This window comes from Orcinus orca, chromosome 3 (assembly GCF_937001465.1).
Source record: "Orcinus orca chromosome 3, mOrcOrc1.1, whole genome shotgun sequence".
In the NCBI taxonomy this organism is placed as follows: domain Eukaryota; kingdom Metazoa; phylum Chordata; class Mammalia; order Artiodactyla; family Delphinidae; genus Orcinus; species Orcinus orca.
Window position 1 is genome coordinate 75,964,368 of NC_064561.1, and position 27,879 is coordinate 75,992,246.

The 27,879-nt window shown below is 51.5% G+C and overlaps 3 protein-coding genes across 3 annotated transcripts in view; 1 reads left to right on the plus strand and 2 right to left on the minus strand.

Annotated features, from left to right (window-relative positions):
* Positions 1-27,879, plus strand: part of ACSL6 (acyl-CoA synthetase long chain family member 6) — a 291,721-nt gene that overhangs the window by 145,020 nt on the left and 118,822 nt on the right. The window contains exon 6 of the mRNA XM_049707244.1: positions 17,333-17,458. The gene's annotated coding sequence lies outside the window, so the exon portion shown is untranslated. The remainder of the gene's footprint in view (positions 1-17,332; positions 17,459-27,879) is intronic.
* CSF2 (colony stimulating factor 2) lies at positions 8,123-11,292 on the minus strand. Its single transcript, XM_004279887.3, has 4 exons — positions 10,636-11,292; positions 10,494-10,535; positions 9,633-9,758; positions 8,123-8,846 (listed from the first exon to the last, which is right to left on the minus strand). Exons 1-4 carry the CDS (start codon positions 10,792-10,794, stop codon positions 8,739-8,741), a joined length of 435 nt encoding a protein of 144 aa, XP_004279935.1. The 5' UTR covers positions 10,795-11,292; the 3' UTR covers positions 8,123-8,738.
* Positions 17,456-27,846, minus strand: LOC101275202 (interleukin-3). The gene is made up of 4 exons (XM_033405910.2): positions 24,000-27,846; positions 22,977-23,069; positions 22,813-22,848; positions 17,456-22,695 (listed from the first exon to the last, which is right to left on the minus strand). Exons 1-4 carry the CDS (start codon positions 24,369-24,371, stop codon positions 22,591-22,593), a joined length of 606 nt encoding a protein of 201 aa, XP_033261801.1. The 5' UTR covers positions 24,372-27,846; the 3' UTR covers positions 17,456-22,590.

Here is a 27,879-nt window from a genome sequence, read left to right on the forward strand (position 1 = left end):
AAATATTTGTTGAGTGAATTAATAGGTGCATGAATCCATCTGGCTGCCTGGGGAGCAAAGCAGGAGGGACCTGTCTAGAGACAAGTGCCCATGGGACAATCGTGGTAGACATCTGTGTGGGAGAGGTGGGGTGGGCCAGGGCGAGGCTGTAGGATAGAGAGAAGTGGAAAGATTTGAAAGGGACAAGGAAGGTGAAAGCACCAGGACATGGCAGGAGACTGGAGACTGACTAGGGAACTGAGACCCCGAGAGGACCCCAAGCTGAGCTCCTTGGCCTGGTCTCTCTCCTAGGACAGTGGTACCTAACAGTTTCTTCAGGCCTCCCAGAGGCTCTGGGGCCAGAGAATTGTGGATGAGGGCTGTATTCCACAGTGCACTGGCAAGACAACATCCACACCCAAGTCAGATCCGACTCTTCTTGAGCTAACTGCCCCAAGGAGACACTGGAAATGCTGGAAGTAGAGGCAGCCCACCCACAGCCATGACAGCATGGGCAACTGGAGAACAATTAACTGGCTAACTTCTGCTCTTCTCGGTGCACGTGCTTCACTGCAGCCTGCCCAAGCCAAGCCCCCCAAGGGCAGGCCCCGCAAGCCTATGAGCAAGGGCTGACCTCGGACCAGGCTTAGTCGGATTTGGGTTTTGTTTCCCAACAATTGGCTTGTCAGAATGTTGATGGTTGGGCGAGACTGAACAATGTAGAGGAGAATTTCTAATAATGATGAGAATGTTTGGGAAATAGCTTCAGACCATGAGAAGGAAGAGGAGAGATCCAGTGTCTGATGGACAAGCAGTAACTACAGAAGGCAGGAAAACCCACAACAATGTTGTTTATAAAAGACTTCCATGCAAAAAAGTTTGGCAGTACCAACTAAGCTAAAATATGTATATCCTATGACCCAGTAATTCCACACCATTCCCAGCATTTCCAACAGAAATGCATACATATGCTCACCAAACTATGAGCACAAGAGTGTTCATAGTGGCTTTATTAATATTAGCCAGGAAGCAGAAACAGCCAAAATATCCATCAGCAGTAGAATGAGAAAATATATTTGGGATGCAATGGAATACTATACAGAAACAGAAAGGAACAGACTACAGCTACATGCAACAACCAGAAAGAATTGTACAGATATAATACTGAACAAAAGAAGTCAGACATAGAAGAGAGCACAGCCTATCATCCCACTTAAATGAAGTTCAAGAATGGGCAAAACGACTTTATGGTGATAAGAGGTTGGAAAGGTGGCTATACTTAGGGGAGTGGATACTGACTAGGAGCGAGAGAGCACAGGAAGCCTTTGGGGTGCTGGAAAATGTTCTATATCTTGCTCTGGATGCTGGTTATATCGGTATAAACATATGTAAAAGTTCACTGAACTGTACACTTAAGATTTGTGTACTTTATTGTACAATGACTCAATTTTTAAAAAGTAAAATAATTTTAAAAGGTTTTTCTCAGCCTCTAGAAGAACTGCAGGCTCTTGAAGGAAATGCCAACCTTCGCCTTGGGTGAGGACCCAGGAGCTGTGTTTGAGGGCAGAACTTAGGGAGTTTGTACTCATCTTTCTTTGAATTTGAGAAAAAGAAAAGGGAGATAAAGTTTTGATTAATCATTTCCAGGTTGAAAGAACAGGTCTGGGCCAGAGATAACATCAGTGGCAGCAACATGAAACTGTTTCACTGTTGTTATCTCATACCAACCACAATGAAAAATAACTTGTGAAGCTGCATCTTTACTGGCAGCCATAACTCGGCGTCTGCTCATAGGTAGGAAATTGGTCAGTCTTTTCCAAGGGCAAGGTCTGTGCCCAGCAGCCCTTCTGAGGGCCTAGAAAGGGGGCTTCTGTGGAACGAGTTCTGAGGATTCTGTCTGGCTCACCTTACTGTCCTGAGGAAGTCCTGGGCCTCTCTGAGCATTAGGGCAGAGAGCTGCCAGCACTGACAGTAGGTGAGATGGCCCTTCCTCATCCCCAGCTCCCATCTTGGGGGCTGGCCCTGCCATGAGCATTCTGGCCTCCCCTCTCCTCAGAGGAATAGGGCCAGTATCAGGGTGCTCTCAGCAGAGCTCTGACCTAGGCCTCGGGCAGCAGGGCCCTGCATCTGTCTGGGCCTCCTTGTGTCAGGCCGATCTAGGGCTGGGGCCTCTCTGCCCCTGCCACAACCCCATTTCACAGATAAGAAAACTGAGACCCCAAGAGACCTACATGCCAGATTTCTTATTTGTGAAGCCCATGTAACAAGGTGGGAGGGTCCAGAGGAGGAGCTTCTGGATCTACAACAACCAGCCTTGTGCATTCAACACAAATAGCAGCTTGCTCAGAAGCCCAGGTTGGCACAGTATGCGCCTGGTCCATGCAGCCCCTGCCTTCCACTTCCAATTATATGGACCTCGAATTCCCAAGCACATACATGTGCAGGCAACCAGGAAGCAAAAGGTGTAAGGGCTCAGGCCCTGATTTCCAGGGCCAGTCCTGCTCACTTGGGGCTGGGTGGCAGGCCAGACGTATAGCCCCAGTCAGAGACTCCACGCACAGGACAGTTGTGAGGATAATCAAGGTTGCCTGGACAGCACCTTGCAACCTCCAGGCCCAAACTGAGAGCTGCCCTGCCTGACAAGGAAGAGCAGACAGGCCTCTTTTGCTATCCATGCTATCTCAGAAAGAAGGTAACAGTGCTCTGGGCTTTGAGGGATGCAGTCCCAATTGCGCGCTAATCACCAGCATCTTGGCTGAACAACCAATCTGGGGAAATCAGTCGATGCAATGCAAGCCATCACTGAGGATCCCATTTAGCTGGGGACACTGAGGATGCAAATTTTGTATAAGCAAGGAGACCACATGATGCGCACTGACCTTGGCACTCAGCCTCTCTCCTCAGATCCAGCCATGGCCACACACTAACAGTCATCACAGGGTGGAAAACCAAGGAGAAAACTCACCTGCCATCCCACCACCTAAATCATCATCTAAATTCCCTTCCAGCTCTTGACCCACAGGGGGTCATCCGGGCATCAGTGCCATTCTGGACCTTTCACAGGTGCCTTGACATGTTGTCATGTTAGCTTCATGTCCGTCATTTTATTTCATGGATTGGCAGATTGGTTATTTCTGTGGATGAAGCTTCCCTCCTTCTGTCTTTTGTGTGATCTCCCTGAATGTGAATGCTGAGTCAAAGGATGTGGACACACTATGGCCCTTGAAAGAGACTGCCGTGTGGCTGCCAATGGGGCTATTCCAGTTCTCAAGGTCTAGCATATGAGAGAGGGCTGCACTGCTGCTTTAGGTGCACGTTTTCGATTCCTGGTTCCAGCCTCAGTACCACTGATTTCTGAAGGGGGATGGGGCACCCAGGAGGCAGAAAGCGATAGCAGGTTGGGGTGGTCCCTGGGGAGGCCCCCGTGAAGGGAGGGGACTGTTCAAGTGTCCTGGGAAGTCTTGATGTATGGATGTGCCTATCTCCTCAGACCACCCAGCCCTGTTCTTCCTTCTGGCCTAGAGGTGGGCCTGGCACAGCCAAGAGTGTTTCCTTAGGGTTAAAGTGGGCCTGCTGCAGGCCTGCCCATGGTTATCCCCCATGGAAGAATATAATTTGGACCTGTTTCCTGGCCTCCTAGGGAAAGGGGGTACCCAGGATGGTCGGGGCTATGCCTCTTGTGCGTATGTGTCCAGCCCAGAGCTCTGGCCTTCCAATGTGCCAGCCTGTCCTTAGCTCCTGAGGCAGATGTGCCAGTAGGCTCCCAGGGAACTGTGGGCTCAGGCCTACCTAGGGGACCACACGATGGTGGGTCCAGAGCAGTACCCACATGGCCCTCCCACCTGGCATTTCTTCCTGCCCGCATGTCTCAGCAATTCCATGCTGCCAAGCACCCCGCAGACCCTACTTCCAGTCAGAGAGTAGTGGCCTTGGGAACTCTGAGCACTTGTATGGTTTGCTCAAGGGACAGGAGCTCATAGCCTCTGGGGATTGGACCATGGGCTTTCTCTGGGCTGAAACCAACCTTGGCCCCTGGCCCTGTACCAGCTGAACCTGAATCACAGGTCCATCCTCCACGTTCTGAGATAATTGGGCAACTTCCCTCAGTCACACTTGCTGACCTCCAACCTGTAGTGGCCCTCACAGTGGAGATGAGGCGTGAAAATCCTGGGGCAAGGGATGAGGGTGGGCGGGGCTGTGCTGGATCTGTGTGCTGGCTGCAGGCACAATCTGAAGCTTTATAGCTGAGCAAGACCTGTCAATGGGTGGATGTGCAGACTCTGTACAAGGCTGGCCTGTGCCTAGTTGTGGTTACAGCTTGATGCCTAATTATAGTCCAGAACAATATATCTTTATCTTTCCTGGTTTGGTCTGAAGGTTTGGATTGTAGGAAGCTGTTTAGACCGTGGGGTGATCCCAGTCACCTCTAATAAACTGTGCAAATGATTAGGGTTAGGGTTCGAATTGAGGGTGAGGGGTCAGAGCTTGGTAGCCCAGTTTGGCAGCCCTTCAGGACCCGAGTGACTGGCGGATTTCCCACAGGCAGGCCCCATGCTTTGAGGGTGTGAGGGTGTTACTAGTCGGGGAGGAGCTATTATGCCAACGAGACACTGGAGGCTGTTGTGAGAGGCTTAGCAGGCCAGGGGAGGGGCTTTGAAGTCAGAGTTCTTTGCAGGTTTAGATGAAGCTGGGGGTTTGGAAATGCCCCTGGCCCCCATGGGCCCCCCAACCTGGTCCAGGTCCCCCACTGTGCCAAGTCCTCTGTGAGTAGCCTGAAATCCCCCATTCTCCTGAGCCATTTACTAAGGCTGACCCTTCTGTGGCCACAACGAGTCCTCGGGGGGTGGCGGTGGGGATGAACTAGACTTCGAGCTCCCCAGGAGCTGTAGTAGAGACCGAAGGAGGAAGGGCCTTGGACCTTTGGATCAGGCGTGGATGGGTGCTGAGTGAGGCTGGGGAGGGGTGTCTGGGAAAGGATCTGATCTGAGTTTTGAAGGACACAGGGAGAAGGGGAGCAATAACAAGCTGGCATTGGCATTGATGGGGCCCCTACTGTGTGTCCACTGGCACTGGAAGTACAGTGGAGGGGCAGATGAGGTGGGGTTCCCACTCGCCTTCTTGAGCGTCCCTTCCTGAGAGACCCCTGGCCCTCTAGGTCAGGAGCCCTGGTATGGCACCATCAACCCCAGCCCCCTGCCCCTTCCAGTGTATCAGGGCCCCAGAGAGAGTGGACACTATCATGACTCTTACTCATCAGCATTTCCACACCCCAGCTTTATTAAAGCAGCAAGTGCTGATGTATCAGTTACAGAAATATTTCCTCAAGCACACCCCCATCATTACCCACCCTCAGCCTCATCTGCTGACCCAGGGCCAGCAAATTCTTACCCCACCCTGGCTGTAAATTGTTCCTGAGGCTTCTCCAGTCCCATTTCCTGAAACTCTAGGGCACCAGGATGTGAGAGGATGAGGTCTCAGAGGATGCCCTTGGTCCTTTTACAAATTTCCATCCCTCTGTAGATATGACAACGCTCTGTAAGGCTTCTTTGAACTTTGAGAAATTACTTGTCTCAGTAGTGCAGTTCTTGTGTGGTTCTGTTGACTAAATAAGAAATACATATTTATCTTCTTAGCAGAAAAAAATAAAAGCAAATTCAGTTCTCCCAGTCATAAAGGCCCTGTAAGACCCCACCTCATCCCCTAGGAGGTAACTCAGGCAGGCCCTCCCCATCTTTCTTAGGGAGGGCACTGGGGACCATCTGGCGATAGTGGAGCCCCAGGTCTGAGGACCATCCATAGCTCTGGGGAGAGACCCAGCAGGGTGTGGGGAGGTCTTGTGGCTTCCCAGGAGAGGGACATGAGGACATGCAGGGCAGGAGGACACAGCAGACAAAGAGCAAGGTGGGCCAAGAAAGCAGGGCACCTCAGTTGTTTCCCCGCAACACGTCCCCCTAAGCCACTGCCCATCCCCACATTGTGGGCTCCCAGTGGAGCTCCTTAGCCCAGAAGGGGCCCCAAGGGCAGGGCAAACCGGAGCCAGTTTAGACTGGCCACCCAACTGGGGTTGGCCCTTCCCTTTCCCCAGGCTGAGTCCACACCAGCCCTGCTCTGACCTGTCACACACTGACCCCTGTGCACAGGAGTTTGGTAGAGAGCATGACGGAAACCTCCAGAACGACACCTGAATCCCCACTCCCCTAAGCCTCAGCCTCTGTCAGTGAGTGAACTTCTTTTGGATCAGAAAGTAGTACCTGAAGCCTCACATGTGGCAGGTGGGGGCCATAAGAAGCCCTTTGCCCCACTGGGCCTCTGGCTGTGGTGGCAAGAGAAAAGATGTCTCAGGTTCCCCTAAGAGCAAACAGCTACTTAGTTTCAGCTTTGGGCAGATTTTGGTAAGTTCTTCCATGTCCTTTACTATGTGGTAATCATTGTTATATTTCTTAGAGATTTCATTCAGGGTGGAGATGAAACCCTCTCTAAACTTCCCATAGCAGAGCTCCTAAAACAGGGTGGGGGGCATTGAGTTGGTGGTGGTGCCCAGCAAACCATCGGCTGACCCTCAACCTCATCCATTCCTGGTTACCCTGGCCAGATGGAGCTCTGGACTCAAATTCAGGCGCTACCCTGATTCTCCCACAGGAGACCCATGGGCCCTGTGAGCTTTGCAGCGGGTATGTGGTCTCCCTCCAGGCACAGGGCTGCTCTGGGACGGTGATCAGAGAGCCTGGCAAAATCTGGCTGCTGGTTCATCTGCTGACTGAGCCGGAGACTTGATCTTCAAACTCCCAGCTTTCTCACCAGATTTCTTGACCCAACAACTTTTGTTCTTGTCTCTGCCCTGGGTGATCCCTTTCAAATGTGGTCAGAAATGACCATGGGGTGACTTCTCCTTACCTCACTGGTGTTCTGGGGCCTTTTGAAGGAACCCTAGAAGTGGGAAAAGTTGATTAGAAACCCAAAGGGCCACTGAGAGCAAAGTGATGTTTGATGAAGACCCAGACTTATGTTGTGTGTTATGTTGTCAGCCACGAGTTCTTTCTGAATCTCAGCACAGACTGCTGTGTGATTGTCCTGGGGAGACACGCTGGCTATCTTCATTGGGGTGGAATGGCTTTCCAAGCCCCAGGAGCACGTACAGGTTCACGGTATGAGTTGAGGGTGGCTCCAAGCTGATCCGAGCCCTGGGCTTGATAGCATTTCTGTGGGGAGAGGTACCTATATACAAGTCTCAGGGAATGCTAAATCTCTTATCAGTTATCACTGGTTTATATGGAAGACGGAGAGGACCTACCTTATCTCTGGGCAAGATGTGTTTTTCATGCATTTTCTATGACTACAGCATACTATGATTCAGCATACATGAATTTCAGCATACCCTGAAATTCAGGGTTTGTCTAAGAAGTTTTATTCATGATCACATCTGAAGTCATGACCTTTCTGCCTGTGTGTGGGGCAGGTCTTTGGCCAGGACTGGCGCTGTCTGCAGGTGAGATAGCCAGAGCAGAGGGAGCAAGTAGGACGGAGAAAGAGCCAGGCAGGAGCTAGAACTGCACCAAACGAGCTTCCCCAGGCCCACCCATCAAGGTAAAGGCTGGCCCTGCTGCCCACTTGACGCTTGGGGACACACCCTCTTCCTCACAGACCCCAGGAGGGACACAGGAGAAGAGGTTCAGGAACAAGTCCTCCAGCCCCATTGGCAAAGCAAGGAGAGGAAGGAGAGCTACTATTTTCTCAGCCTGAAGGCCGTGGATTTGGGGGGAAAATGCCTAATTACATGCAAAACTTCATGTAAAAACAAAAACTAGCTCCAAAACATGCCACACTAGAGCCATGTACCAACAAATTATGAACTTACATTCTGACTCTCAAAGATTAAGATCACTCATCTTGGGGAAAGTTTGGTAAATATACTGAGCTCTGACCCCTGTGGTTTGGTTTCTTTTTCCCTGAACAGCTAGTCTATCTGCTGGTTCACCTTGGGAGTGGCTGAAGCCCCGAGTGTGAGGGACAGGGCATGGCCACAGGGTCCAGGCCTCTGGAGGGCACAGGTGTTTTGCCCATTCAGCCAGTGACCAGCCAAGCCCAGGAACCCCCCGCCTGCCCAGGAAGGGTGATCCCCCTTTTCTGGAGCAAGATTCCCACTGTCTGGGTTACTTGGACTTCAAAGTGAACCTGGAAACCTCTCTCTGGGGTGGGAGCCTTTGAGCATCCACGGAAGCATGTCCAGATGTGCAGAATGTTACACCCAGGAGGGCTGTCACCTCCCCTGTGCTCTGACAGCACTGCCTGTCCAATTGTGCCTGATCTGCTGCAGGCCCCTGTTCCCTGCCCCAACTCCCAGCTTCCTCCCCTCCCTGACCTGGGTAAAGGAGAGCACCTTGAGCATTCGCTCATGGTAGAAAACAAACTGAAAAACTGCACAAATAAAAACAGGTTTTTAATAATTTATTATTATGGTAAAACATCTTGAATAAATATGGGGTATGAAATAAAATAAATAAATAAATAAATATTAAAATACATAAATATATAAATAAATATTACTGATCCCTGCCAGTGTAAAACATCTCCTGTTTTCCCTACCACACCCGTATCAGGGTCAACATGGCCCAGAGCAAGTCTGTGCTCCCTACAGCCCTGGCCCACCCTGTGGTCCCTCCAGGGTGAAGATCCTGAGTTTTGTTTGGCTCTTTGTGGATGGGAGGGCAGCGATCTGTGAGGTAAGCTCCCAGGCTGGCTTCTGGCCCGTCTGGCCTGCTTCACTTCTGGACTGCCTCCCAGCAGTCAAAGGGGATGGTAAAAAGAAAATCCTTCAGGTTCTCTTTGAAACTTTTAAAGGTGATAATCTGGGTTTCACAAGAAGTTTCCTTAAGAAAGAAAAGAAAAAATATATAAGTTGAGTCCAGGCACGAGTGGGTAATGTGGGGGAAGCATCAGCATGTTTCTGTGCTATGTCTTAGAACTCAGAGGCCAGAAGGCCTGTCTGGGGCCCACCTGCTGACCTGGGTCAGGTGACATGCTGCCACCCATGTGTCACCCAAAAGGTGCACAGCTCTGTCAATGGCAGCCGGGGCCAGGGGCCTGATAAAGTGCAAGCCGGAGGCTGGTCTGCTGGGCAGCTGGGCCACTGCCTCTTTGGTCCCAGGCCAGGGCACAGCAGTTGGGCCCAGGCCGTCTGTAGGAGCCCAGAAGGGGCAGGAGTCAAGGCCACAGGCCTCACTCTTTTCCCACCGGAAAGGAATGTTTGGGGCCTTTTTCCATTTCAGGTAAGCTTTCCTCCTTGCTCCCGTGCAATCCAGGCATCCCAGGAGGGGCCAGGGGAAAGTGCTTTTAGGAGGCGGCACTTGGGCCCCAGAACTTCCTCTGGGCCTTAGGCAGGTCTTGAGTTTCCTTGTATTTGCCTCACCTCTGACCTCATTAATGGTAATAATAAAGATAGTAGCAGCTCCCACTAGGGAGTGCCGTAGGCTCTCGAGTCCAGGGTTTTAACTCCTAGAGTTGCTCCCTCTCAGGAGGGGCTAGTCATTAAAAATCTGTGGACTCAGAAACCCTTTGGGGTCGTGAACACCCACAGCCAAAGGTCTCTCCCCAACCATTCCTCCACCCTCCTAGAATGAGACCTTCCCGCTTGGGGACCTGATGTGGGCACTTACCTGAGTGGGGGGGCAGTGCTGCTTGTAGTGGCTGGCCATCATGGTCAAGGGGCCCTCGAGACTAGTGAGGCTGCCCCGCAGGCCCTGCTTGTACAGCTCCAGGCGAGTCTGCAGGCATGTCGGCTCCTGGGGGAAATGTCCATTCTTTGGTGAGCAGTGGCCAAGTGTGCTCTGGTAGGCACAGGACATCCTCCCCATCACTCCTTCCTGTTCTCATCCCTGTCTACCAAGAGCAGGGCCTGGGAGGGGCACAGGATTATTCTTGACTAATCTCAGGCTGGACCCGGTTATACACACTGCCCTGTCCCCCTGTCCACTGCAGGCATGAGTCTGACTCGTCCTCACCACTCAGCTCAGGCCATTCCCAGCCAATACAGCCACATTCCCTTGGCCTGGCATCTCAAGAGGGTCCCAGTCTCCAGAAAAAAGAGGTCACTGTCCTCCCAGCATTCAGGGGGAAGGAGGAGGGGACCCTCGCCCAGACCTGCTGTGTGAGCAATGTTTGTTCCTGAAACCCTTCTGTGCCCGTCAGTAGCCAGCACCGTGTCCACAGGGCTTGGTCTCAGGCCACAGTGAGTGTCCCATGTCCACATCCCCTGTCTCATGACATAACTCCCACTTACCCACCTGTCCCCTGGTGACCCCTAGCCCCTTGAATGCTAGGTCTGTCCATGGCTGGTCAGCTAGTAAAGAAGCTCACACGACTGCCACAGGGGCAAAGCCAGTGGCCTCCTGAGCAGCCCTCCTTCTGGCAACCAGCTGACTGGGGAGAAAGTGGACAACCCTGTGACAGTCCATCTAAAATGGAGTCACTCCCCAGGGCCGAGGCCTTTGAGAAGTTGTGTCAGAGAGGTATCTTACCTGGGAGTCAAACATTTCAGAGATGACTTCTGTTGTTTCATCCTGTAGAAAAGGAAAATGTTGTGTTATCAAGCTGACAGGCATGCCAGGGCCAGGCCAGCGAGGTGACCCAGGCACGGCCTGTGCTCCCTCCCTCACTCACCATCACAGCAGCAGTGTCTTTACTGTGGTTCAGAATGCTCAGGGCTTCCTTGATGGCATCCACATGCTGCCAGGGCCGGGTGGCAGGGCTGGGTGGGTGGGTGGGTGCGGAGGTGCTGCAGACCACAGTGCTCAGGAGAAGCAGGTTCTGCAGCCACATCCTCCTTAGGACTTTAGCCTTTCTCTCTGAGCACTGGGCTCACTGGCAAAAGAGCTCTTATATACACAGTTAGAGGAAATGATTAATGGTGACCACAAAACACCAGGGAGGCGGGGGAACTACCTGAACTGTGGAATCTCCTGGCCCTTATCGGCTACACATGGAAAGGTGAGCCTTTCCCCAAGGTGGTCAGCCTTGGGGGTTTTCGTTAATGAGTCTTTCCAAGAATTGGCAGCCCACCTGCCCGCCTTCTTGAGCGTTCTCCAGCCCTCCTGGGCAGTCTGACCTGCCAAGTCTTCCCCCTCCCTCTGAGGGGCCTCTGGGCACAGCATGGACTTCCTGGCCTGAAGTGGCTGGGGGGCAGGGCCTGGGAGACATTGAATCGAGCTCCTACCCCCGCCCTCCTCCCCGACTTCCCATCCTGCCTGTTATCCCAAGAGACCTTTGGGCCGGCTGTGCCACACTGGGGCCCATTCCAACTCCAGCCTCCCCTTCTCTTCCTAGAGCCCGTAGCTGTGGCCACAGTGAGATATGAGTGTGAGGAGGACTCTCACAGTCCTGCCCCACTGTCCACCTAGGCAGATTCCAGCCAAATGACATAGTCCTGCGACAGCTCACCTCATCTCCCACCAAGGACCCAGAGCAGTCAGCAAGCTGTTCCCAGCCAGGAACCTCTGCCCCACAGCCCCTGTGAGCTGAGGGAATGACAACCATGTACAAGTCCAGCCAGCAAGATCCAGAACATTCCTCCATGGTAAGATCTCATCTAACAGCAACAATCCTGGTTTACACAGCCATATTCAGCTCCCAAGCTGTAGAAGTGATTTGGGGCTCTCAGTGGGGGGTGGGTCAGGGTTCTGAGTTCAAATCCTGCTTCCAACTCCACCTTGCTGAGTGACTCTTCCCTTGAATTATGTGAACCTCGCTTCCCTCTGCAGAGCAGACTGGCCCCTCTGAGGTGGGCACTGTGCTGCTAGCTACAGCCTCTGGCAGGCATTAGGCACCAACTAGGGTGCCTTAGGGTCATGGCTGCATCCACAGGAGGTACAGGGGACAATGGCTTTTCAACCAAGGTCTTCTGGGCTTAGCTTCCTATGTGGCCCCTGCCCCAGCCCACCTCCAGCTCCAGAGGCCTCCCTCTGGAACAGAAACTGCTTCTGGAAAAGTCACAGGCTCTTGAGGGGCTGACAAGTGTTTGATTTTCACAATGGACTTTGGAGAGCACAGCACGAGTTGGTGTTTACTTCCCCATGCCATGAGTTTTGTGGTCGAAGGGATATGGGTCCACACACTTACGTTTCTGAGTGTCTGTGTGCCAGGGTGGTTGACGTCTGTACTTAGAGATGTGTCAGGAGGGGAGGATGTTTTACATGAGGTACATCTGTGTGAGCCCCCATGCCTCTGCAGGTGCCCTTCTGATATAGGAGAAGCTCCCCACACTGGGAGCTTCTGGGTCCCAGAGGGTGATTTAACCTAGATTGATGGGGTCAGACATAAGTGAGGACATGCTGCTGAGCTCAAGTGGACAGCCCTGGGAAGCAGGTAGAACTCATGGTTTGAGTACTGTGGCCCGAGCCTGCAGCCCTGGCAAGTTTCACTGCCTAGCAGGAGGGTTGTTGCCCTTGTACAGGGAAACCAGGCCTTAGTCCTCCAGACCCCACTGGAGTCCCTGCCAGGATCTGGGGCACACCGTGAGGCCAGCCCTACCCTTCTGAGCCTGATGGGACATTCCTAGGTGGCCAGGCTGGGGGTGAGAGTGTGGCATGTCAAGGCCCTGGCCCTTCCTCTACCTTTTCCATGGAACCTCTGCTCAGCCCCTACCAGGAAGCACTCAGCGGGGAACAGAGGGTCAAGGACACTGGGTGAAGATGCCACACAGAGTGGAGGTCTGTGTCAGACAGTGCCCTGGAGGCTGTGTGGTGGAGGATGGGGGCCACAGGCTATATGGAGACTGGCCCAGACACTGGCCGTCACTCCCCTCTCATCCTTTCTTTACAAAAGGGAGACAGAGGTGGGAAGAGGGAGGCACCCAGTCAGCCAAAACAGAAAGTATCCCCTTATGCAGCCCAGAACTCCCTTGTTAGGGAGTTGTTACCTGCAAAGTGGGCCTTCACCTCCTTGCGGAGATAAACTAACTGGGACCCAGAGGTGGAAGTAACAATCCACAGTCATGCAGTGAGAAGTGGCAAAGCTTGAAGGCAGGCTCCAGCCCTGAGTCCAGCACAAAGGCAGCTGCTGTACCCCTGGCACTGCACAGGGGACTTGGCACACTCTCGCTAAGACGTGGCCTGAGGGAGCAGGATGAGTGTGTGTTTAGGGAGAGGGAGTTATGAGTTGATGGCCCCAGGGCTGAGAGGAGAGAGCCCCAAGGACCCCTCCGGTCATCCCAGAAACTTTGTGGGCCACCTCCCTCCCCTTCCCCACAGTTTACTGACCCCTTTATCACTACTCCTGCTGGGCCCTCAGTCTGAGTCCTGGGAGGGGGACTGTCACCCTTGTGAGGGGCTGGGGGGCCTTTGGGGGAGGTGCTGGAAGGAGGTGGGGGGCTCTCTCCAGAGGCAGAGGTACATGACAGGGAGCTCGGGGCTCAAGGCCACGGCCCTCTGGGACCTGAAGAACAGAACTGGAAACAGGAGACACACCTGCCCAAACAGGGCTGCAGGGAGAGTCTGAGGGAGCCCTGACACTTCAGAAAAGTCCTGAAGGAAGGTCGTTCCAGAACCAACCATCTTGCCCAGAATAGAAAGCTTGCATCTGCAACCTTAACTGGCCCATCAGCTCCAGAGGGACTGGTGAGGGAGCTGGGCCAGGGTCCCCAGGCTCCCACCCAGCACCTTTGCCTGGACAAACATAGAGGGCAGTGAGGGGCATCCTCAGGACTTTGGAAGTAGTAAAGGCTTCTGGTAATGATTTCTCTCCCTTTTAATTTTTAATGAAGCCTCCAGTGGTTTTTTCTTTTAATCCCAAGGAGGCAGATGAAGGCAGCAGCCCCTTCTAGCTATCTGGTGACACTCCTAGCTGGGGATGAGCTTAAGGGATAGAGATTCACAGGTGGGGAATGCATTTCCAACCCTGGAGGAAGTCCTCTGGGCGGGTGGGAGGCATAGGTTGGGGGAGGGCAGGCCTGGTGCACACCCACCCTTGGAGTGTCATTTCCTGAGTGTACAGTTGTTGGATCCTGGGAAACAGCAAGGAAGCAACAAGAACCAAGGAGTGAAGTGAAGACATCTCATTATCCTTGGCTCCGCCTTAAAGTTGGCACCCCTGGGCACTACCCAAGGCCTGGCCCGCTCTGTGCAGTGCTCTGGTGCTGGGAACTTCCTCTTCACCAATGACTTCCAGATGTCTTGTGCCATGACTTCTCTCCTACCTTTGGGCCCATGTGGCCACAACTGAGTCTTCTGGCCTCTCAAACTTGCCACATCCAGTCCAGTCTGGACTGGCTCCCCAAACCTCTCTGAGACCTTGGGTCTCCCCCATCACAGCAAGTGGCCTTGCTGTCCACCCAGCTGCCTGAACCAGAACCCCGATGTCAGAGGTTCCTCACTCACCTCCCACCCCCAACCCACACACCCAGTGAGTCCCCTCAAGGCCTCTCTTAACTTGCTTCACTCTCATTTCATGACCGCCCCCTCCTGGCTCATTCTCTGTGCACATCTTGGTTGGTACCCTTAACACTGTGCCCATGAGTCTGGGCCTTGTCCTCCCTACCACCTACCCAACATGAGCACCAGAAGTGAGCTCTGAGTGCAGGGGCCTGTCAGGTCGGCCACACCTCCAGCTCCCTGGAAGCTGGGCTATATAGATGTAGAGTCCACCCACACATGGTTGGGGGTTAACCACCCTCAGGTCCTCCCAGACCAATCAGGATTCGCCAGTGCCAGCGGTCTGGGGATACCCAGAGAGCAGGACAAGAATTGCTCTTCTGGACATCCTGGCCTTTTTGAGGTGCATCTCTGGAGACTTAGATGAGATGCAGGAAGGCTCCAACTGGAGCTGCAACCACAAAGGTCAAAGATGTAGCTTTGTGTGTATGGTATGGCCTGAGGTGACCAGAAACCTCTCTCAGGAAGGACGAGCCATTCACTGGGTTCTCCTGAGGGTGATGCAGGACCTCATGAGCCCTGAATCTGGGTGGTGGTTGGGCTCACCACCTCACCACATCTGTCCAGAAAGATGCTATCTAAGTCTGCAGCTGGGCAAAGGGTAGCTATCCCTGAAAATTCCAGTAAGGCTGAGTCTCTGCCCAGTTTGGGCTTTAGAAACCTCCCAAAGTGGTGGGGAGAGGAGAAGAAAGGTTGAAGCACTACCTCCTCCCTGGGAGGATTCCCCCACAAAGTTTCCTGGGACAAGCAACAATTTCCTCTGTGAGGCAGAAATAATTAAACCCATTGTACAAATGAGGGAGTTGAGGATCAGGGAGAAGGAACTTTCTTGGGCTATCCAGGGATCAGCGGTAGAGAGTCCAAGCCTGAGACATAGAGATGCCTGGATGGCAGGCTCTGCTGGGGAAATTGTGCCTTTGGCTCCCAGGACTTCCTGGGGACAGTAACAGGACACTCTGGCTTCCCTGTCCACACCTGGAGGAGTCTCCCTTTACAGCTGCCCTGAGGGGGACATCCCTCTGCTGGTCTACCCAGGTGACCAGCATTTCCTGGCTTTCTGATCCCTGAGTTAGAAGACATCAGGGGAGCAGGAACAGATACGGGTTCAAATCCCATCTCTGTCATCAATGATAGTGTGGACTGGGTGGGCCACTGGTCTCCTGGTCCTCAGGTCCCCAGGGAAGACAAGGGGTGGCAGGCCCAGGGAGGGTGAGATCAGCTGAGATGCCTGTGCAGAGGTCCCATGGGACGTGAGAAACTCAGGCCCATTTCCTTCCCCTTCATAACTTCCCCTGTGAAAAAGATTCCGGAGACGCCACAAGCCCCTAATTTTCCCCAGAGTCAGTGGGAGGGACACCCATAGGAAACCCCTTCCAGAGGGTTTTCTCCTGACCCTGTGGGAAACGTGCCAAAAAGGAGTCACACTGCCCATGTAGGTCCTCACCCCCCACCCTCGCCTTAGCTCACCCACTCGATGTTATCGCTGTCACTTTCCATGCCATGCAATCTAGGAATGCCTGCCCATGTCACGACCTCAGCCCTGATGTCATCTTTCCAGAAGAAGGATGTGTGGCTCCCCACAAACCTCACTGCCAAACCCATGGACTCCTATCCTTCACGTGCCAACTTCAGTGCCCATAGGCCACCCTGCTGGTGTGGACCTCTCCTTGTGGCTCCTGCTCCTCCTTTCCTACTCTCCAAGGACCACTGGCCACTGGCCAGTCTCTCGCCCAGCTATCATGCCTCTGGCCCCTGAACACTGTTGTCCTGGCCTTCAGCTCTTCTTCCCGAATAACACTCCGTGGCCTTAGCCATCACGTGAATGGGGACTGCTCCCGGTCTGTGTCCTACACACGTAGCCTCTGAACCGTCGAACCCTCCCGTGGGCCCTTAGACCCTGCAGACCTGCTTTTTCATCCCCTGGGTCCTCACCTTTGACACATGGAGAGTAGTTCTAACTCTTCTCGCTTACACTCCACAGCACACTTTGTAACCTGCCTCCTCTTCACCATACCTGTTCCTAAAACTCTCTGCCTGTCTGTGCCCCAAACACTCTCCCCCTGTCCTATCCTCCTCCTCCCTCTGACAGCCTGACTTGCCCACCTGACTCTACTTGCCCCTTCAGCAAGCACTGGGAGGCAGCATCTCCCAGGAAAAGTCTCTGGCCCCTGGGACCACCAAGCTGGGACAAGTGGTTCCTTGAGATTCCTCAGCTCTGAATTCCCCCCATCCCAGCCTGGACCATACAATGGGAGGGTCCACTGCTCCCCTACAAGACTGAAAGTCTCCAGGGCCAGATGGAGAGCCAGTGGGAGGGTCCCGTCCTCCTCCTCCCCAGCACAGGGCTTGGTGCAAATAGGAAAAGTTTGTTGACTAATTGTCTGAGCTGTGACAACTCATTTCCAGGAGGAAAGTCACCTTCCATCTCAGAGAGGCCACACCAGCTCTCTGCCTCCCTGGCCACAGGCTTAGCTGGTAGAGGCTTCTGGTAAGGGTGGATTTAGGTTTACTGTGCAGACCTTTCCCCAGTACCCCAGCACTGCCCCACACCCAGCCCCAGGAGGCAAACCCTGCCAGGCAGCCTGGGTATTCAAGGTCAGCAGACTGGAAATGACTCAGTCAAATGGATTTTCCTGGAAAGAGCCAATTGACCACACGGCTACAGAGCACTTTCCTCCCTAGTCCTGCCCCCTGTCCTGGGTAGGAGGAGGTGGCCCTGCCAAGGGCCCAGGGCCTTGCCTTGTAGGAAAAAACAGCCATTGAGTCCGGCCCTCAGCCTGGGGAGAACAGAGTCACATTTATTGGATGCTCACTGATGTGGGGTGGGCTTGGCCAAAGTGTTTCCCCCACCCCCATTCAAGGCTCAGAGCCCCTCTGAGGGATCCATTGTTTTATTACCGTGCTCAAGGGAGGCCTGGTCCTTTTCCCCATAGGGGTCAGGACAGATAACAGCAGAAGGAGAAGGAGCACCCTACCAGCATCACCCCCGGATGTGGACCCTCACTGCCAGCACTCTGTCACCAGTGCCCCAGTACCAGGTGCTTCCCACCTGGGCACAGGTACGGGCACAGCCACACTTCTTTCCTGGCACAGCTCTCCTCAGAGGTACACATCTTCACTGTCACAGTCTGCTGTCCCTGGCTGCTCCACTTCATCTCTGGCATGGCCCATGTGGTGCCCTCCAGGGCAGGGTGAGTGGAGACACTCGCCCATTGTCTGCTGAAGGAAGTCCCAGGGGCAGCATGGTCAAGGGCGCCTGTCTGAGGAGGAGGCGAGAAGGCCTCAGGCTAGGATTCTGTGGACCCTGGGGAGTAGGGAGGGCTCCTGGAGGGCCACAGCATGAGCCAAGGCTGGAGGTGGAAGTTGAGTCTGGGATCTCTGAGAAGCTGGGTAGGAGAGAGGAAGCCTTGACTACCAGTCAAGGTAGGGGGTGGCTGTGAGCCAGTGGTTTCTCTCCCAGAAACTCCATGAGGCATGGGGATGGGAACGAGCCTGGATCTAAGCCCAGTGTGTGTGCATATGTGGGGGGTGCTGGGTAGGAGAAGGGACAAATGTGCATGTAGAGGATTTTGGCGATAAACATGTGGTGGTTCAATGAATGGAGGATGGAGCTGAGGCACCACGGCTGTGCTGTGCGCCCCTGGAGCTGAAACCAGGAGGTCTTGGAGCCAGTAGGTACTTCTGGAGGCCTGGGTCCAGTCAAGGAGGAGACCCCAGGTGGGCCCTAAACCAGACTTAAAGGGCTCCTCTGCTTCAGTCGGCATTGGCCGAAACACTGTGGCTTGAGGATTCAGAGGCTCTGGAGTCATATTCTCTGTGCCTCATTTTTTTTTCGTATGTAAAATGAAGGCAGTCATAGACTTCATCTGGTCATTGAGGGGATTCTGAGTCCCTTTGCCTGATCCATCTTCCCCCTCCATGAGCCTGACCTGAGGTTTTCAAGGAGAAAATTGAGACCCCAGCCCATGGTGAGAACTCACTCAACCCTCCACTCTGGCCCACACAACCTCTGCCTCTCCCTCCCTCTTTCCCACCATGGCCCCAGGGATCCGGCTCTGCTTGGCTGGCCCCTCTTTCCTCCAGCTTCTCTCCCTCTGCCCTGGCTCTTTCCTGTTGGCATTAAAAACAGTGATGTGGCCCCATCCTATCCCTCTCCCGCCATACACCCCCGACTCCTCAGGCATGGTTATCTAGTCTTGCTGTCTCCACAGTGTCCAGGCCAGGCTGGGCTAGGCTAGGCAAAGAGAGGGAGGAATGGCGAGGGACCAGGCTGAGACCCAGAGGTGCCTGGGGCTCCCTGACCAAGGGAGCTCTGGGGGACTTGTCTCTACCTGGCCACCCGGCACCCACACTGTGGCCCTATAAACTGCCTAAACTCTCCTGTGACCCCCAACTCACCCTATGCTCTTAGACCTCCACACCCTTACTCCCTGGTGCCATCTGCCTGACGTCCTTCTCTGCACCTCTGGCTGCCTGATGAACTCCTACTCCTTTATCAAGCTCCCTGTGCATTACCTCCTGAGAGAAGCGCCTCTGACAAGATCCACACCCATCCATCCGTGGTTCTGTATGTAGTAACCCCTACCACACCATCCTGGGCCAACTGGACATGGCCAAGAGGCCCCCGGAGGCCTGACTCAGTGTCTCCCCAATCCCCTGCCCCAGCCTGGGTAAGCTGTGGAGGGTCCTCAGGGTGTTCGCTGAACTCAGTCAAATGCAGATTCAAGGCCAGGATGGGAGGAGCAGAACCCCTTCCTGGAGCAAGAGGATTTGCACCATGGAGGGAGGTGGGCAATGCCTCTCTGAGTTCTCTCCTCAGGCGTTTGCCTTCCTGGCAATTTCTCTTTGCTTTATTTTTCTGTATTTCAAAGTTTATCAGTAAAGCTCATCTATGCGCTCTCATATTGCCCTCGCAGTAAAAAAACGATAATTTTAAAAAATTGAAGTATAGTTGATTTCCAGTGTTTCAGGTGACAGCAGTTATTCAGTTTTAGTTTTATATACATATATTTTTTTCTTCTTCAGATTCTTTTCCATAATATTTTTTAAATTAAAAAGTAAAATTCCTGGTTGAGGTTATCTACTTTCCTGCTGAAGAAGCACCTTGGATTTGGGAAGGTGGGAACTTTGGCCTTCACTTGGACATTGTGGGACTTATGATGGGGCTTTGGTGCCCCCTTGTGGCAACTGGACCTATAGACCTGGCACTAAGGACAGTCTGGGCAGGCTCTGAAAAAAGACCTTCAGGAGAGACTCAGGCACCCCAGGGCCTCCTGTTGGGTCATGGAGTCGTCAGCCCTCTCCCTGAAGGCAGATGGACATGATGTGAAAATACCCTAACTTGACTGGGAACTGACCACCTGTTGGTTCTGGGCCCCAGGACCAGGGCTGTGCTTGGGCCTGGTTGTGTTAGACCCAGGCAGGGTCTGAGGTTTGGGGTCAAGGATGAGCCTGAGTGTGCTGGGCTCATGTTCGTCCCACTTCAGCCTGAAGCAGGCTGGACTGCTGTACAAGAAGGGCAATGAAAAGCCCACAGGAAACCTGAAAAGGCCCACCCCCTTCTCAAGCATGTCACCTCCACCCAGGTCCTGCCTATACTCCATGTCCTCTGATCTTTCTGCACCAAGTCTGTGTTGTCTGACCTGACCACTGACCCCCACCTCCTGCAGTCATTCGCCACTAACACAGGTTGTGGTTTTGGGTTTTGGGGTTTTTTTTTTAATTTTTTTATTAACACAAATGGTAGATAGTTTCACACTGTTTTATATCTTTCTTTTTTCCCATTCTTAACCATGAAGTAGTTAATTTTATAACAAAATATACAGATATAAAGTGAGGGAGGTAGATAGCTAGACAAATACATAAATGTGCCTATAGTCAGAAACCAGATAGCATCCACTTCATAACTATGTTATTTAACAAATTATCTATTAAAGGACATATAGATTATTATTATAAAACATAGATCAATAGAGTAATAATTATTTGTGCTCATATATACACACGTATGTATATAACAAATAATCACAAGGTATGCCTATCACATTTAAGTAGATAATAGCAGCTTACCTTTCAAAGAGTTTGAAAATTTTACACTTTCATCAATAATAAATGAGAATGTCTCTTTTCTACAGTATATTCATTTTTAAACACAAGGTAATTCTAAGTAATATTTTTAAAATAAAATGTGAACAATTAAAATACAACATTTAAAAAACTCTGGTATGTAGACAATAAGAAAAAAATGTGTACACTATGACAATTTCATGAGGTTTTTATTTTCAGGAAAAAAAATATACACACCAATGTAGGTTTTGAATTTTTATAAAGCCTGAGGAGGGAAGGGAGAGAAACTGAGGGAGAATTGTGGGCTTTTCCTTCTGTTCCATGAGTGCTCTCAGCACATTTCAGTCTCCAGGCACTGGCTGTTGTTCCCTCTTTCCAGAGTTCCTTCCTCCCTGATTGCTGCATGGCTGGCCCTTTCTTGTCATTCAGGTTTCAACCTATATGTCCCCTCCTCAGAAAGACCTTCCCAGGCCATTCAATCTAAAGCAAGCTCCCTGGATACCTTCCATCTGTCTAGTCACTGCCATATTCCCAGTGTCCAGTAGAGGGCCTGACACATAGGTGTTCAGCACCCAAAGCTCTTATGGGACTTGTGAGGAGTCAGAGAGGATGACATTACTCCTTAGCATGGTGACAGGAAAGTTTGCTCTGCCTCTTCTCCCCTGAACCCCCATACTGGAGGAGGTGCACCTGGGCAGAGTGCAGGGGAACCAGAGAGGGAGGCACTCAGAGCTAAAGGGTCAGTGGGACCCCAACGGTCAGGTGGCAGACTGAAGCCACATTCAGTGATGCCCCAGTCTCCATCATTCAGGTCAGTCTGTGCCACCTCGGGGCCACACTGGCTGTCCTTCCAGTGGGTCCCTGCCTACGCACCTGTTTCAGAGAAGAGCTCTGTCCTGGAGTAGTGTGGATAACCCAGAGGTATGCAACATTTGAGCTGGTCTTTTTTTCCTCCATGTATTCATTTTTTCTTTCTCAATAGGATTCCAACTCCCCCTAAGCACAGACACTTTATAGTAAATTAAAAAAAAAAAAGAATTACTGCACACATTTTCGCATCCTTTATAAGATACAGGAGACTGTTTTTGTCTGACTTGTCTTTATTATGTTATTTCTTGTCTACTTTAATAAGAAAGATTTCAGTCTGATCTAATTCAAAACTACATTGCACCTTCTTTTTCTCTACCTTCATTCATCCCTTTAATGACTATGCATTAGAAAACGTGCTGGAAAAGGGCTCTTTAAGTAATCAGAGTGTTACTTGTTACTTCAAGTAGTTAACAGCTTCTTTAAATGAACCTGGGCATGTTGAGTCAGGATCAGGGCATGTGAGGCTGAGGTTACAGTGTGGGTAAAGGTTTAGAGGTAGGAAGCAAGGTGTGTGGTTCCTCTAGGAAGCCACAGCGCTTCTGTTACCTGGAGCATCAAGGAGGTAGGTAGCTGTGGGAGAAAGGAAATAGAAGCACTGGATGGAACCAGGACTTTTATGCTACCCTAATGATCTGGACAAGGTCCAGAAGACCCTGAGGACTGGAAAATGAAGTATAAACCAACATGGTCATATTTGCATTTTCTAAAACTCAATCTGGCTCCCCAGTGGACCACAGATTGCCAGGGTGTGGGTTCCAGGCCCATCTGGTGGTAGGGAGGTGTGTTAAATCATCAGGCAAGAGAGTTACTAAGACCTGAGTAAAAATGAGACACTAGCAACAAAGCATTTGTTCAGAAAGTGTGGTTTATTTTCACAGATGTATAGAAACCAGTTTAAAACCTGAGGTACAAATGAACATGCCCCGAAGTCCCCATCTTCAATCTTTTTCAGAAAGAGCAAGACATGGCTTCTCTGCTAAAATAAATACCCTTCACATTGCACAAGGTGATAAATAAATACATAAATAAATAGTCTCAATAAAATAAAAATGAGAATAATCACAGAAGGACAAATGGGGGCTGCACATTTCAGGAATTAGGTAATTAACAATTAGTCTGACTCCACAGGAGAAAATGAAATTCTTCCAGTCCCGGACTATGCGAGAGACATCCAAGAAACTTAGGACATCTGCTGTTACTGACGTTCCGAGGCTCCAGAGAGGGAGCTGAGCTTCCGACTTCAGACGTTAGGGTTCTATGTGTTCTTACAATTCAGAGAGTCTCTAATGGCAGACAGATATTCCTTCAGTTTCACCCGGAAATCACCCAAGTTATCCTTCTCAATAAGGATTGGCTCTTCCTGTGAAGAAACCAAGAAGGTGGCATTAGATGGAGCCAGGTTGGAAGGTGGATGACAGGCTGGGGTCAGGTCATAGCTGAGGGCATCACCTGCAGGGACCTCTAGGGGGCAACTTACCGTGGACGTGGTTGTGGGCAGGATTGGCTGGATTTCCTGTGGGAAGAGACCGAAGCAGACAGTCAGAGACTTGGCTGGAAAAGAAGCAGGACCTGCTACCCTCCTCCCCAGAGGCAGGGCAGGGCCAAGGCAGGGATGACAAAACCCTTGACAGCTTCACATACCTTAAGATTTTTCTTGATTTTCGAATCCTCTCCAAGGGAATTTGTGGCAAATGTCAGGAATTCTTCCAGGTTTGGCGTCCAGAGCCTTGTTTTCTAAGGGGACAAAGCATTCATGTAAGTGGGGAAAGGTTGGAGAGTGTCCTTCCCATGGCTGGGCTGAAGTCATCCCCACAGTTTTCCAAGCGTGCTTTCAGGGACATCCCTGGACAATCCCCTCCTTGTCCCCTTCTTGCCCCAGGTGGGTCCCTGAACTGCTCTGAAGGGCACAGGCCTAGAGGTGAGTGCACACCCCAGGCAAGCCTTATGTCACCCACATCCCGAGCCCCTGGCTCCTGTGAGCTGCATGAAGGGCCTGGGTGGATCTTTCTGCACTTGGGGAGAAAAAATTTCCCAAAACAGGCTCTAAAAAGGCAAAGGGTTGGCCAAGGGAAATATTTGCAGCAAGAGGCCTTGACTGAATTAAGGGCTCCTAGAAATCAGGAAGACAGTCACAGAGGCCCCAGCATGGAAACGGGTGCAGTGTGTGAACTGTGAGTGCCTAAGAGAGGGGGAATACAAATGGCCAGTAAACTCAGGAGAGATTCCATCTCTTGTTTTACCCAAATAATGCCATGCAAGCAAAAGTGAGATAACCACTTTAGGAAAAATAGCTATAAATGATGATAACTAGGGCTGATCAGAGTTGAAAATACGACAATTATTCAAGGAAAAGGAGGGAAGCAAACGTGATCCTGAGGGAAATTTTAGTCTGCCAGCCCAGAGGATGCTCCACTGAAAACTGAGCTTAAAACCTGTGATATTGTTCACCTAGAACTGCCTTTTCATTTTGTAATTTAAAAAGAAATCATTTTCATTATTATAGCCATGACGGGGGAAATGTGTTGAGCAGCTGCTAAGCACCAGAGGCTGGTCTGGGAACTTGACACACAGTGTGCATTTAATCCTCACAACAACCCCACTGAGACAGGTGCTGTTAACCCTATTCACAGATGAAAACACCGAAGCTAGTCAAGGTGAAGTGACATGCCTGAGGTCACCCAGGCAGGAGGTGAATGGGGACCCACCCAAGTGCACCCATGTGTGGGGCTGAACTCTTACCATCAGCCTCCTCTTTTCGTTTGAGTTCAAGAAGTCCTGTAGGGGCAGAGGGAGAGAGCCCATGAGTCCTGTTGGCCTGAGGCACCTGCCAGCCCTTCCCTGCCCCTTGCCAACCTTATCCCAGCTACTCACTTCTGAAGCCACAGGTAGCTTGTCTAGCTCATTTATAATTTCCCGGATCAGGTTGAGTACATAGCATTGTTGGGTTCCTGGTGTCTTGAGCGGTGCCCCTTGTGCCTGAGGGGTGTGGAGTGTGAGCAGGAACAGGAGCCAATGCAGGATGGGGAGGCTGCGCATGTTTGGGCTGGCAGGATGGATTCTGTCTTGTCCGGGTCCTTTGTGGCATTATGAAGTGTCTGAGACAGCCGCCGTCTTTTATGCAGCAGGCCCGTGCCGCGGGCAAGCGAGGGTGTGGCGGGCGGGCTTCAGAAGAATCTTTATCTGACATGGAACCTCCATAGCAAACCACAGACTTATTCATCACTTTTTAGTACTCAAAATCAGTGAAACTTGGAAAAAAAAAATTACAGGGTATCTCCTCATCTTGCAAAGGAGGCTAAGAGACAGGCAGGTCACTGGGCAGAGTGGGGACAGGTAAAAGGACCTGTCTGACAGGGGAGCGGCCCCCTGACTCTGAGCTCCCTTGAGCCTCCTGCCCAGTGGGACCTGGTCCTGCCATCCCCTGGACAGCCCTGACCCTCTGCTGCCCGCCCCACCTGGCACTGCCTGGTTCTGCATGGGTGGCCAGGTGAAGGCCCAGTGGAACAGGCAAGAGTTTGTCTGGTAGCCGGTCACATGGCTAACCATCCACCTGTGGGCTCGTCCACTGAGAGCACATCTCTTGATACCCACTCCTAGCACTGAATTACTGGTGTTAAAGCCCCCAGTGGTTTGCCTCCCGGGCTTTGGGCAGCTTCTCCTCTACACTCTCTGTTCCTGGTGGGTGGCAGATGGAGCTCAGGCACCAGACGCCCATTCTCTTATTGGTGTGATAACAGCACAGCCCAACTCTGCCCTGTGCTGTGGGATGTTAGCCCCTGGTGGAGGCCTGGCTGCAGGCCCTGGGCAGTCCCTCTGGTAGCACAGAGGAGCTGGGCTCAGGGGCCTGTTGATGGGGGCCCTTGAGGAAGATGTCAGTGGGAAGTAGGAGGAGGGGGCTGGCCTGGGTAGGTTTAGGTGGTGGGATTGACAAGGTCTGAAGGGCGAGGGAAAAGAAGAGAGGTTTCATGCTGGGCCTCTGGTGATGCGGTCCAGTGACCAAAGGAGAGAGTTGTGTCTCAGGGGTCTGGATCCCAGTCTGTGCTGAAGTGTGATTGGCAGATGCAGGCCAGAAGGAAGGGTTTGCTGAACAGGGCAGAGGGCAGGGATAGACCATGGGAGAGTCCACAAAGAATCAGAGAAGCAGCAGCCAGATGGGAAGCAGGCAAACTAGGAAGGTGGGAGGCTTAGAGGGCAGACCCTGAAGGAAGAGGTAAACTGCTGCCCCATGGGGCATGTCAGGCCCTGACACAGGCCCAGGTCAGGGGGTGTTGGTAAAGGGATAAGTGTAACAGGGACATGGGGAAGAGTTCTTTGAGATGATTGGGGCTGTGGCGGTGGGGGAGAAGAGAGACAGAATGGAAATGCCAGGGGCTGGGGTGCAGTGTGATATGATCCGTGTGGGGAGATGAAGGATAGGAGGTTATGCTGAGGCGGGGGAATTTGGGTGTTTCAGGCTTCTGAGCAGATGGAGATCTGGTGAAGACAAGGACCAAGATGTGGTTGCAGCAGAGGCAGGTGAAGAGGCTGTGATGCAAGGAAATAATGAGAATAATGCCTGTGGCCGATATACGCGGCTCCTAGCTCAGCCCTTGGATCTGGGCCCAGAGCATCCTCAAAAAGCAAGGGGAGTGTCTCAAAGGCGTGAGTGAAATGAGGCAACAGAAACAAGTAGGGAGCCTTAGGACTGGGTACCCACTAAGAACAATTCATTCAACAAACTTACGAAGCACTTGCTTTGTGCACGCACTGTGAATAAAGCAGATACCGTTCCTCTCCTTAAGAGATGCACCATCTTGTGGGCAGAGACAGACATAAAGCCTTCCTACTCAGCTTGGACCTCGGACCTGCAGCTTCACCATCAGCTGGGGGCTTGTGTGAAGTGCAGACCCTCAGACTTCACCCCAGACTTTCTGATTCAAAAATTGCCTTTTGACCAGGTCCTCAGGTGATTCACATGACATTTAAGAAGCTCTGATTTAATTGCCAAGATATGGAAGCAACCTAAGTGTCCATCAACAGATGAATGGATAAAGAAGATGTGGTACATATATATACCCAGTGGAATGTTACTCAGCCACGAAAAATAATGACATTTAGCCATTTGCAGCAGCATGGATGGACACGGAGGGCATTATGCTACGTGAAATAAGTCTAACAGAGAAAGATATACTGTATTGTATTACTCATATGTGGAATCTAAGAAATACAACAAGCTAGTGAATATAACAAAAAGGAAGCAGACTAACAAATATAGAGAACAAACTAGTGGTTACCCGTGAGGAGAGAAAAGCGGGGAGGGGCAATATAGAAGTAGGGGAGTAAGAGGTACAAACTATGAGGTATAAAATAAGCTACAAGGATATGTTGTACAACAAGGGGAATATAACCAATATTTTATAATAACTATAAATGAGTATAAGTTTTAAATTTTGTGAATCACTGTACTGTACACCTATAACATATAATATTGTACATTAACTATATTTCAACTTTAAAGTGTGGAAGAAAAATAAGAATTAAAAAAAAAAAGTTCGGATTTAAAGTATTCAGCTCAGGCAGGGGCGGGGGTTCATGTCCCAGAGACCCAGGGCTGCTTAAATACTCAACTGTGGTTTGGTATTACATTCTATATAAGAGTTTTGAGACCTGTGCACACACACAAAAAAATGTGATTTCTTATAGAGAAAAACCTCTTTTTTAGGTAAATGAGCTTTTTGAGGGAATTTTAAAGCTATGGAGGCCGAACATTCCTGCAAGCCTTCTTAAACAGTCCTGACTTCACGGTGTATTGTAGCAAAGAAAAATTCTGAGTAGTGTTATTGTAAATCTTGACCTTTGTAGTTTGCCTCTTGTTTAAAAAATAGTTATAAAGTCTATGAAAGGAGGAGGAGGTTTAGGCTTCATGCTAGGAGCCCTGGAAGCATTGTGGGGTTTTCAGCCAGCGACAGGTGTGGTCCCTGGAAGGTTTGGGTCCCAGGAAGCCCAGTCTAGCTACTGTGGGGAGAATGGCTGGGAAGAATCAGAAGCAGGTTGGCCAGTGCGGAGGCGGGGAAGTTCTCTGGACCACAGATAGTGAGAAGGCTGGAGCTGGTTGACTCTGGTGGGGATGGAGAAAACCAGATGCAGGTAAAGACTCTAACAGCTAACTTCCACTGCCGGGCACAGAGTTCTTTTTATGGGTTAATTCATTTAATCCTCACAATGAGCCTGAGGCAGGGATGATTATGATCCCCATTTTACAGAAGAGGAAACTGAGGCTCAGAGAGGTTGAGTTCATGCAGCTAGGAAGCAACATCGCCCAGGGCTGAAAGCAAGCAAGTCTGTCTGACCCCAGAGGCTGAGCACCCACCATGACAGCACTGGAAAGTGACAAATTAGGAGGTGATGCCAGGTGGCGGGAGGGGGACAATAGGGTAAAGATAAGATGCGGCCACTGGGATTGTTGACAAGGAGGCCACTGGAGCCTCTGGGAGAGCAGTTTTAGTGTATGGTGGGGGCAGAAGCCGGTGGTAGTGGGCTGAGGAGTGAAGGAGGGTGAGACAGA